Source organism: Scomber scombrus, chromosome 7 (genome assembly GCF_963691925.1).
Source record: "Scomber scombrus chromosome 7, fScoSco1.1, whole genome shotgun sequence".
Classification (NCBI taxonomy): Eukaryota; Metazoa; Chordata; class Actinopteri; order Scombriformes; family Scombridae; genus Scomber; species Scomber scombrus.
Genome location: NC_084976.1, coordinates 23,613,349 through 23,636,872, shown reverse-complemented (window position 1 = coordinate 23,636,872; position 23,524 = coordinate 23,613,349). Strand labels below are relative to the sequence as shown.

General features: G+C 39.3%; 1 protein-coding gene across 4 annotated transcripts in view; it reads left to right on the top strand.

Annotated features, from left to right (window-relative positions):
• dgkb (diacylglycerol kinase, beta) overlaps positions 1–14,817 on the top strand; it is a 68,941-nt gene extending 54,124 nt beyond the window's left edge. For all 4 annotated transcript variants that reach the window (XM_062422179.1, XM_062422177.1, XM_062422178.1 and 1 more), the window contains 5 exons: positions 1,867–1,957; positions 3,775–3,970; positions 11,371–11,491; positions 11,802–11,862; positions 14,710–14,817. In XM_062422179.1, coding sequence (XP_062278163.1) covers positions 1,867–1,957; positions 3,775–3,970; positions 11,371–11,491; positions 11,802–11,862; positions 14,710–14,817 — 577 coding nt within the window. The remainder of the gene's footprint in view (positions 1–1,866; positions 1,958–3,774; positions 3,971–11,370; positions 11,492–11,801; positions 11,863–14,709) is intronic.
• Positions 14,818–23,524: the final 8,707 nt, after the last annotated feature.

The following is a 23,524-nucleotide window of genomic DNA, read 5'->3' as shown; positions in this document are numbered from 1 at the left end:
AATGGCACTCAGAAGATGATTTGTCATGATAGTAATGACCCTTTGTAGTGAAACGTATGGGCCTAAAGAGCTGACTCATAAAAGACTCCAACTAAGGATTATTTTTATAATCATTATCAATTCATCTGCCAGTTACTTTATCAGTCTTTTAGTCCAAAAACGTGTCAGAAAATATCATTTTAGCCCAAAGTGACATGCTTGTTTAGTCAAACCAACAGTCCACAAAATATGTAACAAAATAAAAACAGGTTCAAACCAGCCACAAAGCTTGAGTGGACTGATGATGCAGTTTTGGCCACTCATTTCCTTTTTCACAAAATGTTGACGTATCACAGTAGATGCAGAGGTTTCAATAAAATCAAATGTAATGGCTGATTTCCAATTAGCTGCTAAAGTTTCAGTCACCTTGGACTGTTGAACATTGTAATTATGGGTGTCCCGATCTTTTATTTTATGCCCTCAATCCCAATCGGAGTCACTTAATATTGAGTATCTGCCAATACCAAGTCCCAGTCTGATATGTGTATTTTAACCCTTTCCCGCATAGTGGTCACTGCAGTGGACAGCTATTCAAAAGCTCTTTTCTTGATGCAAGATGATTGATTTCGATGGTATAGTTGCACTTCAGCCACCACAGTGGATAGTAGTGCATGATCCCATACACTACCACGTCATCTGCAGTAATTTTTTAGGTTGTAAATCAGTTGATTTATGTTATAATAATGTAATGTGATTAAAGAAAAGATGTTCAAATATTTTTTTCACGTCCAAAGAGAAATTTGAAAAAAAAATCCTGACTGAGGTTATCATAATTCATGCATGAAAGGGTTAAGATAACATTGCACACTTCAAGTACATTAAAGTTATTCAAATCAAATGTATAGGGTTGACAATTGAGTAGCTCTGCAATGCATTGAGAAAACATTGCGTGCATACTGTCTGAACTGTAGAGTCGACAGGGTAGAGCGTACCGTGGTTTCAAAAGCTCTACCACAGATACATTGATGCATTGTACTCATGTTAAAGAAAATAATTAAAACTCCAACCCGATACTAGAAAAAGTGTTAAATCAGCTACCATCCGATGTATAAATGTGTTTATGTTCCTCCACATGACTTCATCTTCACTGCACTTTGAGATGCCTGTTTACATGATTAGCGTGAATACACAAACGGCTGTTATGTCACTAATAAAAAATAAAACCATATAATGAAAGTGGTACAATAACAAATCACTACTCCTAATATGAAAAAGCAATGTCATTTTATTCTTGTCGCCATGAGATAATATAAGCATGGCAGTATAGGGACAGATGGTGACTAACCCCTGCGAGGTCATTGATCATCAGCCTTAGCAATGGGAGTGTGTGCTGTAGGAAGCCAGGGGAGCAGCGCCCCAGTCCTCTGTTAATTGCAGGGGCAGGTAGATTACCCTCCTACACCCCACACTGGGCCTTAATGTTGGGCACGGGTACCCACTGGCCACCCCATGTGCTCCCTCAGATGCCTCCTTAACTGGCTGTAAATCCATCATTATGCTTCAATATGTGATTAATGGGCCACATTATGCATTCTGTGGAGATTAATGACTGTGTGATTTTGGTCAGCGGTAAACATTAGAGCTGTATTTCCTGTGTAGTTTTTTTTTTTTTAAATCCTTTTTCAAGCTTGAATCAAACAAATGCACTTTTACAGAGTGGTGGACTGTTTCTTTTTCTGTTTTGTTAAGCTCAGAAAATAGGGGACTAGAAACAGAGAGGAGAGATGTTATGACTGTACAAGCTTCAGATTTTGATGTGGGGAAAACACTCCTATGTTTCCTCTTTTCTTGGTCCCTTTGCAGTTCCTGTTGTCTTGTTTCTTTCAGAACAAAGAATAAACTGTGGTACTTTGAGTTTGGCACTTCGGAGACCTTTTCGGCCACATGTAAGAAGCTCCACGACTTTCTGGAGGTTGAGGTAAATCAAACCACATATTTTCTGTTTAGAGAGATCTACGCAAGAGAAGACAAAACAGGGGCGGGGGGGAAAGCAAAGAAAGGATTTTTGAAAGTCACTGCTTTTGTGAATTATGTAATGGCTCAGGAGGTCAAGCGGGTTGTCCATTAATCAAAAAGTCAGTGGTTCAATCTTCAACTCCTCCTGTCCACATGTCAAAGTGTTATTGGGCAAGACACTAAACCCCAAATTACTCCCAATGGCTACACCATCACTTTGGATTTTCATCAGATGTTATATGTGAACATCCAGTTCAAATTCCAACCTTCATCCTTCATGTTATCAAGAATATTTAATACCCAGGTAAGAATATTGGTGCCTGTTAAAAAATATTCTGGTCAACCTTTGTTCCATAAATAGCCCAAATTTGTACTAGTTTCATATTCACCCAGACAACGTGTTAATGTGTGAAGGCTATCTGTGCAACTCCCCACCCACTTCTCACTGAACCTCGGTTCAACCACAGGTAATTAGCCCTACACGACCCTGCTGTGTGTGATATTGAGTGATAATGAAGATGGTGTCTATACGATTCATCTTCCCCCTTCTAGGAGCTATCCACACAGTGCAGAGGTCTTTATTAATTAGTGTTGGTTAAGTACCTGCTGGACGAAAGCTTGTCTGGAAATTAGAGACAGATCTAGACTGGTGTAGGGTTCACTATCTAGAGCATTACCCTTTTTATAAATGACAAAGGATGATTCTGAAGAGCTGATGGTGCGCCATCATTCTGGTTGACTGTTCAGGTTAATCAAATTGACAGAAATGGTGCTTCCTATGGAGAGAAAGCTCTGAAACAGGCCCAGGCTGAAAAAAAGGTTCAGATTAAGGCTTAGATAGAGAGAAAAACTGATTCATATTCAAGCTGTAAATAGAAAGTTTCAGGCTCAGACAGAGAGACAGATTTAGGTTCAGGCTAAGACAAATAGGTTTAGGCTCAGATGGAGAGATGGTTTAAAATACAACAAGTTCTTGCACAGGCTCAAAGAGATTCAGTCTCAGATAGGTTCTTACTCAGAGAGACAGATTTAGGCTTAGGCTCAGATAGACTGAAAAGTTCAGGTGAAGGAACAGATTCGAGTTCAGGCTGAGGAGAACTGGCTGGGCGGGGGCTGAGACAGGTGGACGCTCAGGGCTCAAACAGAAAAGGCTGATTCAAGGTTCAGCTGTGACAGAAAGGCAGCTGCAGACTCAAGCTCAGACAAAGACATGAGGTTCAAGCTAAGACTTAGGAAGACAAGTTCAGGCTAAGAGTCAGATTTAGAGGCTGGTTTACATTGACAGGGAGACCCATTCAGGTATAGATTCAGACTTAAAACAGGCTCAGGCTCAGACATAGTGACAGGTTCAAGCTCATTTTCAAACAGAAATAGATTCAGAATAAGGCTCAGACACAGAAACTGATCTGTGTTCAGACAGAAAGATTGATACAAGTTCAGGCTCAGACAAAGAGACAAGGTCTTCTTTTCAGATATGTTACTGTGCTTTCTCTACTCAGTGATGTTTCACTAAGTGTATACAAATCTTTCTGTCTGAATTGCTCTGAATTCAATGTTTGTGTGTAATAAGTTGTCAATTGATTAGGGAAGCAACACCATTTTTAGACCTGCCAGTAAGTCATTGTTTTGAGTGGATAACACCTCAAATCCTTCTTAGGATTAGTAGCATGTCATTATTCAAACCACAGAAAAATGCAGTTTACATTGCCAAATCTTATCCATCCTATTTTGACTGATGTGTGTTTAGCTAATTTATTATATTTCTCCTTCCTAAAAAAGTGTGATGGTGTTACTCTGGACCTGAGCACCATCTCCCTAGAAGGCATCGCCATTCTCAACATTCCCAGCATGCACGGAGGGTCCAACCTTTGGGGCGAGAGCAAGAAGAGGAGGGGAAACCGAAAGGGTGGAAAAAAGGGCCAAGACAAGAGGACACCAGTGATTGACCCCAAAGAGCTCATGTTTGCAGTTCAAGGTAGCTTTGACACCATCAGAATTAATACATGTTTTACTGTTATGATTGTCTGTAGTTGGCAGGAGTCCTACTGTCACAATTTCACTACAGACAAATGCATCAGAGACATATAGATAATATAGAATAAACTGTTGAGAGAGTGATATGGCTCCGAACTGATTGGCATTAACCTTAATACATTGGTAATCCCTTGACTTTTCCTCAAGTGCCATTATAACATTTACATTTGTAGTTTTAAGTGAAATGTCTTGTCAATTATTGGATGTATTGCCATGAAAATGGGTTCAGACTTTTGTGTTCCCTTCAGGATGAATCAATTTAGCTATCTCTTAACTTTCCAATACGTTGGTTTATGACCAAACACCAAATTAATTACATTCCCATAAAACACTTTGTCTTTGCTGCTAATAAGCAAATGTAAGCTGGATAGCACGCCAAACTCAGAGGGTAATAATCTTACCTGATAAATATCACCAACGATACCACACTTATAGCATTAGGTTCCAAGCAAAGAGACTAGGTACGGCCTCATATACCTGCTAGCATGGCTATAGACAATATTCTTCTTTTAAACACATGATTTTTTTTTTTTATGGTTGAAAAGTCAAACAAATTCAACACATTGTGAGACAATTGATGATTCACCATCAGCAATTTCAAAGCCCTGCATATGCTGAAGATCACAGCCAGACAATAATACTTCAATTGAAAGAGGTTTTACAGTGTAGGAGGCATTTTTCCCTAAAGTACACATCAGGTACAAACAACAGATAATCCGTGTCTTCGCTCCTATCAGAGAGATCAAAGACTAAACTTTGGACCAAAGTTTTCCTGAGTGCATGAATATTTCACGCATGACAAGGTGAATCACAGCTAGCAGATTGTGTTTGCTAAGAAAAGGTACAATCATGTCACTGTTTGGAACTGTCACTTGTGTGTTAATGGTTTCTGTAGGCACCAGTGGACAAGCTCAGTTAATAGGAGCAGACTGAGGGGGGGTGTTGGGCATACCCCTGAATCCATTTACGTCAAAAGGAAACCCGTCAATGGGAATATATGAATGAACGAAGCAGAATGAGTCAGCTGGTAAAATGGTGCAAGCCCCCTCAAGGACTATTAAAACAGTATTTTAAAAAATCCTAAAAGCTGTGTTAGAAGAAGAATTCCTTCATTATTTCATTGGAGTAACGTTATTAATACCAAAATAGAATAATCCTCAATTACAGGTAAAGGTCATTGAATTGTAATCCTTTCAGATCAGGATCAAATTTTATGTACATGCTATGTTTTAAACAGCATGGCTCCAAATATTAGTCTATCGGTCCAACAAGTCCAGACTGAATCTCGTAACTATTTGATGTACTGCCATGAAATTGTGTTCAGATGATGATGATGACGTTGATAATTTTTGTCACTATTCGATGAATTGCAGTGAAATTTGGTTCAGATATCCACGAGAATGAATCCTCGTGACTAAAGAGTCAAAATTTGGAAATTAGTCGTTATTTGAGGAGAATTTCACGAATAAGTAACTCTACAGCCATAAAGTAAACATTTGTGGTTTTGATTGAAATGTCTTAAAAACTATTGAATGGGTTGCCATGAAATTTGATACAAACATAAATTTCCACTTTATGATGAAATTAAATCAATGTGTTGATTCCCTAAAACATGATTTAGTGCTATGATGAGGTCAAATTTTCAGTTTGTCCAATATTTGTCTTTGCGGGCATATTGGCATGTTAGTGTTATTTAGTTGTAATGTTAGCCTCAGAGAAATGCTATCATGGCAATAGACTCTAGTTTAGGGTTTTTTTTCTTGTGCACATTCACAATATTTTGTCATTGGTGAAAATGTATTGGTTTTCATGCTCGAAAATAAATTAAAGGGTTCAACATATACTCCACTTATGGTAGACTATATTCTCCAGAGGGTTTTACATACTTCTTAAACATTTTAGAGCTTATATTTATCTCACGTTCAATACAAAAACATTATCAGCATGCATAATTTTGCATGCACTAAATCGATTAGGCACTCCTTACTTGGCTGCTTTGTCAATCGATTGAAGAATGACAGATAAGTGATCCTGTTTAGATGAGTCTGGAATGGTATCAAAGCACACAGAAAAGTATTTTGCCTCCTTTATTTCATCTATGATATCTAGGGACACCCTTTAGAGTTTATTTTGGTAGATTCAAGGTGTGTACGAAAAACTTAATTGAATCTTCCAACCAAATCAGTGATTTCCCTGAAAACACCTCTGTTTTTTCAAGTATCTGATCCTCATGGCCTCGAAAGGGTAATCTCAAGAAAACTAGTGTGAAGGTTATGTATGCTCGCCTGAGGACAGCACTGTATCTGTTGTCCCTTTCTTTTGTCTACAGCTTTATCTGATTAGCTCTATGGGCTGACAGTTGCTCATCAGTTAAAGTAGTCATAAAATGCATCTGCCATTTTTTTAAAGTTTTCCATATGTTGTTGGCTTGCATTGTGTTTGGCAAAATATTTCTCCAAAACTGATTACCAATCTCTTAATCCCTCAACAGAAAACGTTCTGTCGTAGTCTTCAGTGCATCCAAACACTCTACAGGGAAAAGATAAATCTACAAATCTCTTTACCTCCAATTAAAGTTATTTAAGTTATTAAAGTTTCATCTTCTCTTTGAATAGGCCTTCTCCTGAGGTAGCTGCCCCTCTCTAGATTCTCTTTTGGAATAATAAAATCAGCATCTTCATCTGAAAAGTAGATTCCTTACATAAAGCTAATTATGTTTGTTTTTGTGACTTTCATTTATCAAACCACATAATTTTGTTCTTTTACCACCAAATAAGCTGTAACGTAATAACAAGAATAACAACAATGATAATAATAATCATGATAATAATAGAAATAATAATAATAGGAAAAATAGACTATCGCTATAAATCTGAGGACAGGGGTTTTAGGGGTTTGGGGGCTTTATGTTGTTATTTTAAAAGAAGGGTGAGATTTTCCTTTGCATCTTGACCAGGAATTCAGTGTTTTGCTAACTATAACCTGTGATATCGGTGGTAAAAAATCACCAGCTCACTGTTTTTATGAACTTATTTAATCTTGCAATTTTTAGAAGAAACCAATACCACAGAAAAAAGGGTTGTATGACATTTTAAGGTATGATCTGCAACGTAATTAGAAGAATATGTATGACTCATTACTACATGTTTTAAAAAATATAGCAATAAAATGAAATAAAAATATAAAAAATACAGGTATCAAGAATCTGGTGGGGTATGTTCCCCCACCCCCAACCCCCCTATGATGGGCATGATGCCTCTGTGTCTAACAGTTGCCTGTTCAGGTGATGCACAGTGTGTTTTTAGGTTTCCTGGTGTGATGATGTGTGTGTACTTGGGGATGAAGTGGATGTTACAATCTTTGTCGAGCTTGAAACATGAGTCAGTGACGTTTCCCAGACATAGGTGCCAATGATCCCTTATGAAACTTCAATGGTCAGAACATGACTGATGTGATTCTGGCCTTTAAGGGGTTTTGATCATAAAACGCTGTTAAATATGTCAATACGTGTCAAAACAAGTGCAGATTTAATGAATCCTTCCATCTGGGGAAATTCCTTCATCCCCTGAGATGCTGCATGAACTGTTATATTCAGGTTGATCCTTTGTTTTTAAAGTAGCAGCATTTTACCATACTTATGATCAGAAAACAGAATAAATGTGTTGTTACTGGCAAAGTTGAGAGAAAACAAATTCAAAGAAAACACAGCAGGGACAGTGATGGAAAAGACAAAAACACCTCAGTTCTAAAATAATTAACTCAATGAAAACAAAGACACTCGTCGTCGCACAAGTGCTGTTTGTTGCTTGTTGGGATGCTTGTGAGGCTGCTGATTTGAGTTTCCTAATGAGATGATGTGAGGTAGTGTGGCACAGAGGACGGCAGCCAGTGAGTGAGATAGTTGATCAATTCAAAGCCCAACCTTGCTACGATGAACACTCCATTAATCCCTGAATAAAAATCTATCAGTTTGGTGTTTGTGGGTTTAAAAAAAAAAAAGGCCACGGACTGAACCTGGGAAGGCACTTAGTGTAAGTGGGGAGTGTGTATTTGTGTGCCACTCTGTCTCTGTGTGTTTGTGCACATTTGTGTCTGTTTGTGCCTGTTTATTGATGTGTGTATGTGTGTGTGTGTGTATGGGCGTGCACCTGTATGTGTGAATGGATGCCCTTGTGGAAGGTGAGCCGGCCTAACTTGTCAGATCAAGAGAATGGCGTATTTAGAGGTAAACACAAGAGTACATTAGCCCAGAGGGGGCACCGCCAAGCACAACGCACAGATCAAACTGTTGGCATGGATTTTTGTGTGTGTGTGTGTGTGCGTGCGTGCGTGCGTGCGTGCGTGCGTGTGTGTGTGTGTGTGTGTGTGTGTGTGTGTGTGTGTGTGTGTGTGTTTTGAAAGGATGGGCAGGAGGGTGTATGTGTGGAGGGTGGCTGGGGGATAAAAAAACCCTGACCTTTCGGGAGCTGTTAAATCGTCCCGCTGGTGACGCCAGGAGACAAGCCCCTCAGGTGGAAGGGAATGGCTGTGGAGTGAATTATTTAGAATGGGACTGAGGTTTTGCAGGGAGGGGTGTAAAGGCGGGGGGGTTTGATGCTTGGGACTGATGCCTCGTGACAAGCCCCATGAAGCTTTCATTGGCGGATCAGCCAACCCACACACCTTCCCTTCTTCCTCCTCCTCCTCCTCCTCCTCCTCCCGCCATTTCTCTTTAGTTTTCCTTTCACCTGATCTGCTGCTGGTCCTGCTCTGCTCCCTCACTTATTCCTCCGCTCTCACCCTGTCGCTCCACATGTGTCAGTGCGGTCACCGTCCTCGACAGCTCGATGTTTGACAGTGACAAGGACGCCGTTTCTAATCCGACACTCGGAGATTAAAGCCACAGCGCTGCTTTTGTGAATCTCCCTTATGGACATTCATTTATATGATTTGTCTCAATCATTTCTTGCTTGTCAACCTCAGTGTCTGCATGTTTATCACAGCCAAAGATTGCCTTCACCCCTCAAGGGAGGCACATATTGTTGATTGTAGGTTAGGTAGGGGTGTTTTGGTTTATATTTGGCCATTGGCTGCTTATTTGGTGTGTTTATAACTCCCAGTTTATCTCAGGGAAGTAAAGATGATGGCTTTTTCTATATTTAGCAGAGTTCACGTTCGATTATTGTGCCAGAAGTCTTATTTGCAACTCTAATGTAAGAAATAATGATTAGGAGGTTTAAATAAAATGGATATTCACCAATAAATCATCCTAGATTAAATGATATACTCTTTACTTTTAGTCATTAAGACCTTAATTAAAATCATGTGTCCTCACTTTATTAAAATAGGTTAAAGTAACTTTTAAAGAGGGCCTGACAGATAATGGAAACACTGAAATGTGGGCTAATTTTAAGCTTATTTGAAAAATCTAATTAAAACATTACAGTATCTTATTACTTACCTCTTTGCTTTAAAAAAAAAAAAAAAAAAACACTTGGTGATAACAAGACAGTATGTGACATCTCTAAGGAATATATCAATATTTAAATACCAACTTCAGCGTAAAAAGGACAATTTGTAGTTTTAGTTGCATGTGGCACACTTTGGCCGGGAGCAGTGACTTCCTGGAGTCTCCGCTGGTTGCCTGGCAACGTTGTGGTGCAAACAAGACCTCAGGCAAGAAAGCAAAAACCAAAGTGCCAAACTATTCCTTTAAGTGGTTTTAACATTAAACAATTGAGATATAATGGATAATTGGACAAAGCGAGGCTAACTGATTCCCCCTGCTTCCAGCCTTTATGCTAAACTAAGCTCATCATCATGCAAAGTAAATAAATGAATTTCCTTCATAGTGAAAATTGTGAGTTTGCATGTGTAATGTCTTTTAATAGTGAAACATATATTTGTATTCTCAGTTAGGATTGGTTAAAAGTTTTCAGTGTCCTGTATAAGCTTAACTCTGTATTTTATTAATGAACAGTTTAACTTCTATAAATACATTTATTTCATATATTTATAGTTTATAACCAAAATATGCAGGTCACTCACTGGCTGTACAGAGATGTTCTGACCTCGTTATATTTGGCAGAGAGGCTCTATGGTTTTTCCCACAGTGAGCACTCTTGGGTATAGTTGGGATCTTTGTAGCCCGGGGCAACAAGGTATCCCCGCCAGTTTACTTATCGCTGTGGTGACGCTGTCCATCATACGTGTCAGCTCAGGCCTGTGTGGGCTGTTTGCATTAACGTGAGAAGTCACGAGGAGGGGGAAGAACGGCTTTAAAGCCCAGTGTCAGGAGGTCAAACTACTGTGTATGTACACACACTCTTCCACTCCGACCCTGGAAAGTACTGCACTCACAGTCCTACACTGAGATAGGGACAGACGCATGTCCATCACCATGGTGACAGCTGGACACCACAGCTCGGCGGCGACAACAGCACCTCACAGTCACAGCAACATTACCTACGACACACCTTCAGGAAACCAACGCGGCTGAGATAAACAAGACGGGGATGGAGCAGCATCGGTGACAGCGAGCTAACTCGCTAGCACGCACTGAGTGCCTAAAAATGGGTCTAGTTTCAATTAGTGTCTGTATACTCCCAGCAGCGAGGCAGCAGCTTCTTAATTTGTGGAGGGACGAGTCGATGGAGAGTCGGAGGTAGAACGGGCCTCTGAAACAGATGGGCCCTGCGTGACACTGGGCTTCCAGCAGGGGCAAAATCAATGCTCATAACTGCAAAACAGAAGAGAAATTAATAATTATATTATCACAAGATTGCTTTGCATTGCCGGCGCAATCTAATTAATAGCTGTTTTGTTTGTAGCTTGTTCTTGTTGCTTTTTTTAAAAACTGTGAATGTTAAATGTTTCATAAGCAGAAGGCAAAGTCTGAAGTGATGTGTCATCTTCTTTTATTCATCCTCACTTTCACAAATTTCCTTCATCCCTTATTTCTTGCTTCTTGTCACAGTTTCAATAACCAGAAGATTTTTTTCCAGTGTTCTTCTTGGTTTTGAAATGACATGAGCCACACTGAGGGGCAAAAAGGAACACAAATGCTGTCAATTTTCAATATTAAATCAGTTAATTAAATATATTTGAATAGTTACCGGTCTAAAATACAACTTATCAGCACCTTAAATGGTTCTACTTGAAGAGCATATCATCAATGTGTCTAGCATACATACCATAGTAATTGATTTACAATATGTACTTGTGTCTCGACAGAATTACACATTTAACAGACACAAAATCTGAATTTACTAGTTTTTAAATATGTATCTGGATTACACAAACACAGCCAATTCTAAAGTGAACATTAAGCTTGTTGTAAAAATATTTATTTTCATGTTTTAGACCTTTCTGACCAGCTGCTTGAGGTGGTGGGACTGGAAGGAGCCATGGAGATGGGTCAGATCTACACCGGCCTGAAGAGCGCTGGAAGACGCCTGGCACAGTGCTCCTCTGTGACCATCAGGTCAGCTTTAAACTGGACCACAACTCTACCAACTCTACTTCACAATTTTTGTCAAATATGTGGTTTTATCATTTTTGTTGTTCTAACATTGTCAGCATTTTTTTTTTGTATTGTATTGTCAAGTTAAAGTCAAATGTGCAAAAAACATTTAATGATGCTGCAGAATTTGAGTATTAAAATATTGAACAGTTATCACTCCTTGTCTTGTACATGTTAAGTTGCATGGTGCAAACTTTTCAAGCAGTTTTTTGTGTTTTATAAATGATCATAAAGTTAAATCATAACGTGCTATCTTGTTTTTCACTGACAGAACCAGTAAATCACTTCCGATGCAGATTGATGGTGAACCGTGGATGCAGACTCCCTGCACTGTAAGTCCCTGAATATATCCACTGTGTATCACACAGAGGTGGTTCATGCAAACAGGAGCCAGTATACAGTATACTGCTGGGATTAAATTAAATACTTCTTTCTTCAGAGGAGATATTATCAACCTCAGTCAGCATCACCTTTTTTAACTGTGAGAGATTAAAATGCCCTCAAATTTGACTGTGTAGCAGACACCACTACTACAGTACTATCGCTAATGGAAACGCATGAGATAATGAGTCATTCCTTGATAGTACTGTTGTCGCCTGTTTACTGCAATCCTAGCAATTATTTATTATGAAAGTCCCTCAGGCTTTAGTGACTGATTTAAACTTGATTTTACTTTATGTTGCTTTTCTTTACCAATACTAGCAATTTATCAGGGACAATAAACATTACATTATGTCATTATGATGTAAATGTGCTAGATTTGACCTCAATTCCTGCAGTCACTGAATAGAGTGATGTTGAAAGTTAAAAAAAACGAACCAAAAAGAAGAGTAAAAATACAAACACAAATCTACTGGTTTTATGATAAAGGAAAGTTTTGTAATCAGGTGCAGTCTTTGGCTCCTTCCATTTCTCACACAAATTATTGCTTTGCTTTTTTGTGCTGTAATTTATGATAACAAATACTTAATGATGCAAGTCTTCTTCCAATTTGCTTACCATCTACGTCTCAAACATCTACCTCCACAAGTACACAAGTGTTTGCTTCTCTGTCCAAGATATTCATTTTTCTAAATGAAACTCCTCAGTTTGTGTTGATTACGGTTGTGTTTAGCTTTAATTACAACACCACTGCAGATGAAGTGCTGCCAAGATTTACATATGGATCAACCAAGCAAAGCTAAAATACACAGTGCATGACAAAACAAGTAGCCTGCAAGTGCTCTTGTGTCTGCTGGCACAACTCCACGGAGCAAAGTTAGGATCTGACAATACATAATTATGGCGCTGCTGAATTTGAATCAGTCGACCTGTAAAATACTTATAAAAACATCACAGTTCAAATGGGATGTTAACCCACTAATTATTAACAACAACAACAACTATGCAAATGCATCTCAGTTCCTCTGCATGCATAACATATTTAACACTATTAAACCATTTGCATTTTGAAGTGACATACGACATGTATCGCTGTCTCTTTGATAATCAGGTCTGCTGTGAGCAGAAATTTTACTCTGTTTTCAGAGAGGAATCTGCTAAAATTCCACTTCTCATTTGTTTTAATTGCTTTTATTTCTGTCCATTGCTCTTGGGCTCTTGACTGTGGACAACGCATCTCCACTTCTTACCACTTTGCAAAAGTGAAGCCAAAATATATTCTTTCTGGGATCTGCCATCTTGCTTGTGAGACATCATCCATGTGCATAATGAACAACCCCCCCAGGCATCCGCTTGACGGAGGTGTGAGTACGACTGTCACAGATGTTACTCATGAGGTCACACCCCCTTTTTTTATATCGCCAAATAACTAGAAACAAACTACTTAGAAAAATGAACACTTGAACAAACATCACTGTGATAAAAACTACCTAAAATGACATTTGACGTCGTTTTGCTAACATGAAGGGGGAGGGACAAATGACCTATACTGCATCCAGCCACCAGGGGGCAATCAAGAAGTTTTGGCTTCACTTTTGGGTGTGTCACTTTTGATGTTCATCTTTATAAACAGTCAACGATTTAAACCTGCAGCGAAACACTTTTTGTCTCCCCCTTCTGGCAGTGGGAGTAATTACAGAAATACAGTCGACACATACTTACGTCATAGGCTCTGTCCTAGCCTACTCCATTACTGTTGTAGCGATAAAACAGTGGATTCATTGTTTTGAGCATCATACAACCCCCTCAGCTGGCTTTCGGAAAGCTGGCCAAACTGAACAGAGTGGGCTCAGTGGGAGGGGGGCACCACTTGAGTAGCTTTGCCCCTGAATAAAAATATGGAACTGGAAATGAGCATAATAGGTCCCCCTATAATTTTGCATCCTTAAAACAGAACCAAGTAACCTTACACATTAATCTCAGGTTTTCCTTTAGATCTTCCATTAGTGACCAATGTCTTGTCTTAAAGGTTATCATGTTTTTTTGTAAAGTACATCAGAAAAAATAAGTTCAATCACGTTTAATGATGACAGAAAGCCCACAGAAGCATGTAATTGCATGGTCCTTTTAATGCAGATAGTAGCATTTCCTCTCCCCATTACTGTTTTATAGTGCAACAATATAATGAACTGTGCATTTAATATGACAACCCTTGATGGTTGATAGTGGTTGTTTCATCGATCTACAAGTTTATCCTTCAACAGAAATGGGATCATTGTTGGCAAACAGGATATTGTCAGATATTATACCCATGAAGCCCATACTCTACTAAAATCCACCATAATGTGTGGAAGCATTTGTTATTCAGAGTCTTGAACCTCAGGTATTCTCACAGTTTGTCGCATTAAGGACCCACATTTGAATCCATTTGACAACAACCCATATGGACCCAGGACCATATAGGACAGTTTTTGTTGTTGTTGCATCATGGCTGGCGATATTCTGTTATTATCAGTAAAAAAATCCCATGAAAGACCAAAACCAACTATTCAATAGGCCTTCTGTCAATACTTTCCCTTTTCCTACTCAAAGACATAACACTTTAAAAACAGCTGTAATTATTACATTTATTATTCAAACTTACTTTATTCACTTTGTTTTGGACCACTTTCAGAAGAAGGTTTGGTATTTATACTAGAAGGATGGCATATGAGATTATATAGTATACAGAATATAGTTCCTGCCCAGCAGCTTACAAACCAAAGCTAAATCTCAACTCTGTTTCTTCCTCCCACTAGATTGAGATCATCCACAAAAACCAGGCTCCCATGTTGATGGGACCACAACAAGGACGAAGCTTCTTCTCTTCAGTCATCAGAAGAACACGCACGGAAAGCAAAGAGTGATCAAATGATGGTTCAAGACCTTCAGGTCTTCACAAGCACCTACAGAGCAGAGGTCACAAGTTGATCATCACTCGGCCCACTAGTGAAGGGGGGGTCACTGATGCCTGTTTGATAGCCCAGTATACAGTAGCAAACTGTAGGTTGAGTATGTGTTGCCTTCAGCTCGGAGACGTCACCGAGAAGCCCTCATTGAATCCAGAATGAGGTGTCTTGAGGACTGATGCTTTGATCTAGGGTGTGTAGTGCAGTTTAGCTCCAAAACTACTGAAGCTATTTCTGGAAGTCTACTTCTGAAAAGATTTTCTATAAGTCTGTTTTTATTTTTGCTGTTGTGATCCGTGCCATGTGGAACAAACCAACAGATGAATGTGTTTTGTGATATGATGCATTTATTTATTTATTTATTCATATTTTGCTGCTATTGATGTTTTTTAACAGGTTTTTTTTTTTTGCATTTGCATACCACCTGATGCATGATGGACAGCGAAAGAGGCGACTGCTGCTGGAGCTGACATATCTGGAGTTTGCAGCTGATCTTTCCCAAATGTGTTTAGTGAGAAGTGAAGTTTCTTTGCCCCGCATTTCTTCGGGCTTCACTCATGAATGTCTTTAAGTAGTGAAAAGACTGAGAATCTCTTTTGCTTACTTTTACTGGTTCTTGCAAGTCACTCTTGTCATGTTTTGACTCTGCTGTTTTGCTGCTCCGTTGGTGGAAAGATTAGGAATGATTATTGATTGTTCATAAAAAATGCATGACACTCTTTGTTTAACGTCGCACGAGAGATTTCCAGACAGTTTTACCAATTGTGTGCACACTTTCTGTTGCATGAGTGACCAAGATCTGTTTTGACACTTGTGGAAATTGATCATTTTTGAATCTACAGTGCTGCTCAGTTTAACCATATCACAATTTATCTATGAGACAGCTGTATTTTTTGGGGGGAAACAGGTACTCAGGTACTTTTCAAGTGAAAAACAGTGATAAGGCAGCAAAAAAGAGTCCAGTGTTCAGTCAGACTGCATGATGGTACAATTACTGTATTGTTGGATATTCAAGAAGCAGTTTGTGACCTCCTCTGGTCATTGATTTGTTCTGATGTCTACTGCTGAGTGTTTACAGTCTGCTGCCCATACAAGCGTACATTAACCAATTAAAGTCTAAATACAAAATGACTATTGACATATATAGTACCAGCTTGATTTATTTCAGTCCCATCCAATAACTACAGGCATTTTACAGCCACTTGTGTGCACATGCCATCTATAAATTATTTTATAGTCTATCTTTAAAAATAGAAATCAATTCATTTTAAACTGCTTATTTTATACACAGTAAAAGTTTCCTTATCCAAAAAACTGACAGTATTCTAGCTGATGAAGGCAGTGATTCACTGCATTAATGCATTTAAAAGGTAATCTCCACAGGTCTCAACAAAGAAAAATACACACACCAGTGGCCGTAGCCAGCTATGAGGTCTGGACCTCATATATATACATATAATGTAAAAATTGGCTGTAGAGCTGTATAATCAGGAGTTGAAACATTGTTTACGTGTCAACCTGACAGCATCCCGTCGAACTGCAAAGCATAGTGGATATATATTCCTGACTAGGGCATTTTGTCTCTCCCATATCTGTGCACCCATCAGGCCTGCTGTGTGCGGTAAGGGAAAGGTAAGTTATTACTAATAAGTTTTCATTAACAGCATTAACAATAGCATCAGTGTTTATACAACATGGAGCAAGGCTTCCTGGCTTCAGGCTATAATTGCTAACTAGCTAGTTAACATATAAACACTAGATAACAGCAAAGAGAGGTCAGTCTGGGAGTCTGTTGTCTCAAATGAAATCCTGTAATTATTTTTTACATTGATAAAATTATTTGTCTGAAGTAGTCCATTTCCTTTACATTTACAAATGTTCAGATTTAAAAATGATAAATAATAAAAGCAAGGGGAAAAAACAAAACTAAAGAGCATCTAAATACTCAGATTATAGCCTATATACATGTAGCAGACCCTAAACATGTTTTTCTTTTTTTTTGTATTCATTGTTATCATTGCAACTCTACATTACATTATTTTCATAATTTAATTTTCAACTACATGCATTAATTCAAACCCTTCATTTGAAACTATCTTTGAGCAACATAATGTCAAAAAGCTCTTCTCCCCAAGAGAAGAGAACAGAGAAACAGGAGTCACTTTTAGTCCTTTCGATCCAGTGAAATTTAAGAATAAAGGCACACATAATCAGATATTTACAGATAAAGAGAACACTTGTTTGCTTGAAAGCAGCTAAAATATAACGTCATATAGTCGAACAAATTTGAACTGTTTCGCTATTCATCTCAAGAGGATGCAGTCATTTATGCTCAATGCCTAGTCTTTAATGAAGTTAAAGATTCAAACTTTAGTGTAAGTACGAAGGGCTTCAGTGATTGGAAGTATGCTATTAGTGAAAAGATATGTATTATCCCAAGGCCTAGCTTGACAGTGGGGATTTAAAGAGCCACTGAACTGGCAGCGAAGTACCAGTCTGTAGTCCAAGGAAATAAAAAGAACATTGGCTCAATTATTAGCCAAAAATATGATGAAAAGGTTATGACCAATCCTAAGAGTCTCTTATCCATCATTAACATAATCGTGTGTCTTGCCCAGTAAAGAGAGCAGAATTTGATTCCACTCTAAAGCAACATCTGCAGAGAGTGTCCACCAAAATGGAAAGTAGAGAGACCCTGTTGAAGAAACTAAAGGAGGCTCAGCACTTCACTGTATTAGCCAATGAGTCCATGGACATAAGTGGGACTAAACAGATGTCGATATGTGACCGCTACATCAATGAGGAGGAAGAAAACACTATGATAAAAAAAGCATGTTCTTGGTTTCTGTCCCATACTAAAACAGCTCACAAATTGGGTCTTCGGGCAACCATCTTTAGGGGTCAGGGTTTTGATGGGGCCCCTGCAATTAGGAATCCAGAAACTGCACCCCAGGATAGTGAACACCTACTGTAGGAGACATGCACTCCATTTGTTGGAGCTTTAGACCAGCTCCTAGTTATTCTGCCATAAACTTAGACTACCGCGGGACATTACATGTTAATCAATGCATGTTAGAAACTAGGCATCTTCCTCGTAGCTTTTCTTTTGATTTATTTTCTTACAGATGTGGATGTGGTGCTTGACTCTCACTACTACTACTATTATACTACCTAGAGTCTGGTTCTGTTTGAGGCTTGAGGTCTAGTTAAAGGGGAGTTTTTTTTGCTCATGGGGGAGTGTTGGGTCTAAATAGTACAGTCTAGACTTGCCCTATATGAAAAGTACCCCCGAGATAACTTCTAAAAATTACTTGATTTGGTGCATTACTATTGTGACATTCCTTTAGTGAGGAACACCATGTTGATCATTGAAAGGATTGATGTGTTCTTCTCAGCCAGGAAAGATGCCTTTGCCAGAAGAGTGCAGAAGAGAAGATGCACAATGAAGGATAGCAAGGATCCCGTTGATGTCGGACATCAGAGCGACCCCAATATGCACTTTTGTGGAAAAGTTCACTGCTGCACATTTTTCTTTGAAGAGCTTGGAAACCGAACTGACCTCCATCTCTGGAAATGCTTGTAATCCCCGACACAGTATGGAAACATTCAAGACCATCAATACTGCTGTGATGACCAGCAATGTCCTAGGTTGAATGCAACCCTAACCCTTCACCAAACAATTACATGCTACTAACTTGGAGATCATCGCAGCATATGAAGAGGCACGAAATGTATGTGAAGTCATAGCCAAACACAGATGTGAGTGAGGATTCAATGCATGCTTTCTAAAAAGTAACAGCTCTGGCCAACTCAGTCCCAGCCAAGCAGAGAATATCTGTGAAACAAAACTACAGGCCTAGTGAACCCACAGAGTCAGTGGAAGACCACTACAGAGTAAATATCTTTTATCCTTTTATAGACCACATCACTAGTGAACTGGATGCCAAGTTCTTTCAAAGGAATGAGCCTACAATGCTAGCAGCTTACCCAGTACCAAAAGCTCTCAAAATACTGACGAAAGAAAAGGGTGAAGAGCTGGTAGAGCGGTACCGAGAACACCTACCTGACCCAGACACAGCGGAGCAGGGAATAAAATGCTGGAGGCACAAGTTTCACTCGGAGGCAGGTCCCTTCCTACATCAGCTTGGGAAACTCTGCAAGCAACACAAACAACCTTCTTTCCTAACATAAAATGTATGTTAAAAATGTCTCTAAAACTTCAAGTGACAACATGTGCCTGCAAAAGGTGATTCTCATGTCCTCTCTATGTCCGGTGAAAGTGAAAATTGACACAAGGAGAGTCCTGGGGCTGTGTTATCCTTCTGGACACAAGAGAATCCAGCTAACCTTCCTAATGGTAATACATGTTTTGAAGATTAGTATACCAGTATGTCCCTGTTGCATTTGTACTAACTGACACAACTTATGTGGGTCTGTTGACTTTCTTTCTTATTTTATGTAACTTCAGTGAGCCAAGAAGTGAAGAAGTGGAGGAAAAGACCATGATGTGCGCAGGAAATCAACACAAAGGAGGCTAGTGAACGGCTTGTAGTTAGTGTGTTCTTCAACCAAACATCACACACACAGAAGAACTGACAAATTGTGCAGCTTTAATAAAAGTATTTTGCCAACAAGACCCTTATAAATAATGAGTTTGTGTCTAGTATATAACTTGATTGTTATGAGGGGATTAGAGCTCCCTTATTCTCTGTGTTTTCCTCTGCTTTCCTGTCCTTTGTGTGTTGGTTTGTCTCTCTCCGTGTATGTTACGGTGTGTGTATACTGGTCATGGCATCTTAGTTTCCCGTTCCCGCTGTTTAACCGGTGCACCTGCAGCTGATCATCTAATCAACTCTACAAGCAACTGCTGCATAAAACCTCGCCTCATCCATCCAGACTCTACCAGATCGTTCAGTCTACCGCATGGCACAAACATCAAGGCCAGTTCTAGTTTGTTGTTCTTGATGTCAGTTTGCACGTTACTTATCTGGAGTCCTGTGCTCCAGGTTAAAACTCCAGTCAGCCAAGCTTACCTGCCACGTCCAGCTTCGTTCTCGTCACCTGTCTCCAGTTTGGATCCTTGACTCGTCACCTGGTCAGCTCTGCTGCAAACCACATTCTCCAACCTGCTTATACTTTCTAGAAACCCTCACTTGCTCCGTTTCACCTGCTCCATGTGCCCAGCTCCTATAAACAGACTTTGGTCATATCAAACCAGTAAATCCTCATAAACTGCTCTTATCTACAACATTGTGTCCTGCATTTTGGGACCTAGATTTAGTAACACATTATACATGTAAATCGATTAATTAATTGTTGGTTTGGCTCTACACATGAGATTTGTTGACAATAAGAAAAATATCCTTTAACTGTCAACAATGAGTAGTCCATTAACTTCATCACCCTGTACGTTAGCCCATGAGTTGAATCATGACTTGGAGCTATGTAGGGAGTGTTCAAATAAATCAGAGATGGTACTAAGCAAAGACCAATACTGCTAACTATTTTTAGTGCCCTCCCACACAGACACTGCACTAATCAAATTATCAGTACTGACGTTTTGTGAGTCATTACCTAAAACGTCATTACCTTAGAGAACATAGATGTAGTGGGGCTCACTGCAGAAAAATATGACAAATTTCTTTTTGGTAATTACAATCAATAAGTGCTAGACAAACACCATATAAAATCTATTTATCTTATTGTCTTGTCTGGTGTGGCACTTGGTTTGCTGCGTGTCTCAGTGTCAGATGGGGGGACGCCTGCACTTGACCTGCGTTTCTCCGTCCTCGGGGGGGGGGGGGTTCAGCAGGAATGACACGATACTTCACTTCATATCCACTTCACCCGCCTGGTAATGGAACCCTGCCTGGATCCAAGATGGCATCAGCGTGACCACTACTGGCTTCCGATATGTCCGTCTTTCAGTCAAGTGTTTAATGCAATGGTAAAGTCCTCTTTTTTGGGGGGTTCAACCTGGATCTGTCCTGTATTTCTGCAATTTTTGGAGCATGGAAATACAAACTTGGTGATATAATTTTGGTTGTTTGAAGAAAGTAAAAAACTGTAAGATGTTATAGTAAAAAAGAAAGAAAGACACTAAAATTGGACATAAATGCACTAGTAGAATTACTGTATGTGTATAAAACAGGGTTACAGTACAAGTTACTGCAAGTATTAAGTCAATATTAAATGTAATGAGGTAAACATCCAGTGTCTAACAACTAGCTGAACAGACTTGGAATGTAATATTCATACATTTTGTTTAAATAAGTATATAATCACTTTAATAAGAAGTGCTGTGTTGTCATTACCTTAAAATGAGCCCTTCATATCTATAGAGGGAGCCGGTCCTCTTCCTAAAAGAACGCCATGTTTCTACAGTAGCTCAGAATGGACAAAACAAAAGCTGGGTCTAGAGTTGGCCTTAAGCTCCTTCCGGCTGGAAAGCCGTATGTAGTGAGAGTTCATAAACATAGAAATGTTGTGATGTTGTGTGAGGCGTAAACAATCAATCTCAGCTCACACCATGAAACAGAATGACTTGAATAAATTTGTAAATTACTTAGTGTCTGAATTTCACTATTTATACTGACTTTTGCATCAGAGATTGAACCCATAAGTAATTAAAATTAGTGTCAGCTTGTTGTACTTTGCTATTAATAGTAGCTAAATTATTGTTTTTGTCAAAACAGAGGTTGACATAAGAAGACTTAAGAGTTAAATATTGTCAGTAAAAAGTGTAGATGTTTTTGGGCTTTCTAAGTGTATAAATATTTAATGATGCTTGCTGACTAACAAGCTAGCATTAACCCTTAGTTTAAAGCATTTTTCGCTAATACTTTCTTGTTCAATATTGCTAATAAATTATATCTAACTATAGCTTTTAATAGTTAGTGGGCCAAAGTTGATACTGGAAACAACTCAAAAATGTAAATGCCTGATGCATCTGGTCAGGATAATAGTTAAAATACATTACAAAGTATGTTGTATGTATTTAAAACTCAGTGAGTGCAACCTACTGAATAATTTCAACCAATAACATATAATTCTGCTTTCACATGAGTTGAGCCTCTGAGAAATAGTGTGTAACTAAAACCCCTATAGACCTTTCTGACAAATACAGCAGCAGATTGTGGTTGTATCCAGAAGCTGCCATGTGTCCATACTGTAACTGCATCATTGTAAATCAGGAAAGCTGCAGCAAAACAGCATGCTTAAAACTTTTTTTCCCACTGCACCTGCTTTCTTCTTATTTATTGGCCATGTGAGTTTGTTTTTTTGGAAACAGTCCTCTTCAGTTTTGCCCAGTGACCTGGGCTTTACTTCCAGGTCAGTGGCTTCTGCAGGTCTGCGGCACTCTCAACAATGTATCCCTTACAGGAGAGCGAAGAGCTGGCGCTTCAGCAAGTCCCTCTGGAGGCTCTTCAAAACACTGTTACCATGGACACAAACTTGACCGGGAGAGGACTGAGGAGTGTGTTTGTGTGTACACTGTGTGCAAGGTAAAAAAGACTGAGAGAGGGTAAAGACAGGACTGTGTGTGTGTGTGTGTGTGTGTGTGTGTGTGTGTGTGTGTGTGTGTGTGTGTGTGTGTGTGTGTGTGTGTGTGTGTGTGTGTGTGTGTGTGTGTCTTAAGTTACTTTCAGGGACACAAACCACACTTGAGACCAGTTGATTGGGGAAAACTTGTGCAACTGGGGACAAACTTTGTGTCCCCAATTGGTAAAAAGCTGATTTTAGGGTCAGTGGTCAAGGTTAGGGTAGTAGTTATGATTAGGATTAGTTAAAGTAGTTAATCCTAAACAAGAAAATTAATGTAAGTCTATGTAAATACCCCAAAAGTGATTTAAGCAAACCTCTCTCTCTCTCTCTCTCTCTCTCTGTGTGTTTGTGTGTGTGTGTGTGTGTGTGTGTTTGTGTGTGTGTGTGTGTGTGTGTGTGTGTGTGTATACATTAAGTTACTTTCAGGGACACAAACCACACTTGAGACCAGTTGATTGGGGACAACTTGTGTAACTGGGGACAAAATTTGTATCCCCAATTGATAAAAAGCTTATTCTTGGGTCAGTGGTCAAGGTAAGAGTAGTAGTTATGATTAGGATTAGTTAAAGTAACTAGCCCTAAACAAGGAAATGAATGTAGGCAAGTCTATGTAAATACCCCAAAAGTGACTTAAGCAAACCTGAGTGTGTGTTCATGTGTGTGTGTGTGTTATAGGAGGGATTGTGCAAGTGCAGTTTGCGTGCGTATTCAAGTGTTACACATGTTAAATTATGTTTACCTTTAGTTTCCCTTCTGCTATTTAAATTACTCCAAAAGTCCAAACTTGTTCTTTTCTTCTCCCCCCTTTTTTTCTTTAAAAAAAAGAAGCGCTTTACACTTGAATGTTCCCATTGACTTCTCTCGTGCTTGCCGCCTGCAGCCGTGTGTGATTGACTGCCAGCAATCTGATCCAGTGAAAGACATTGACAACCAATAGGAAGCGGAGTGCGGCTTGTTTCCATGGGAGGCCCCGGGAGGCGATACCAAGCCGCCAGAAAGCAACACAGCGAGCTGGGAGAAGCGCAGGCAGCAGCTGGGACTGTGGAGATCCTGTAGCCGCTCTGTGGCACTCTACAAGCGGATGAAAAGCGGCGCGAGGTCGCTTTGGTAAGTGCATATT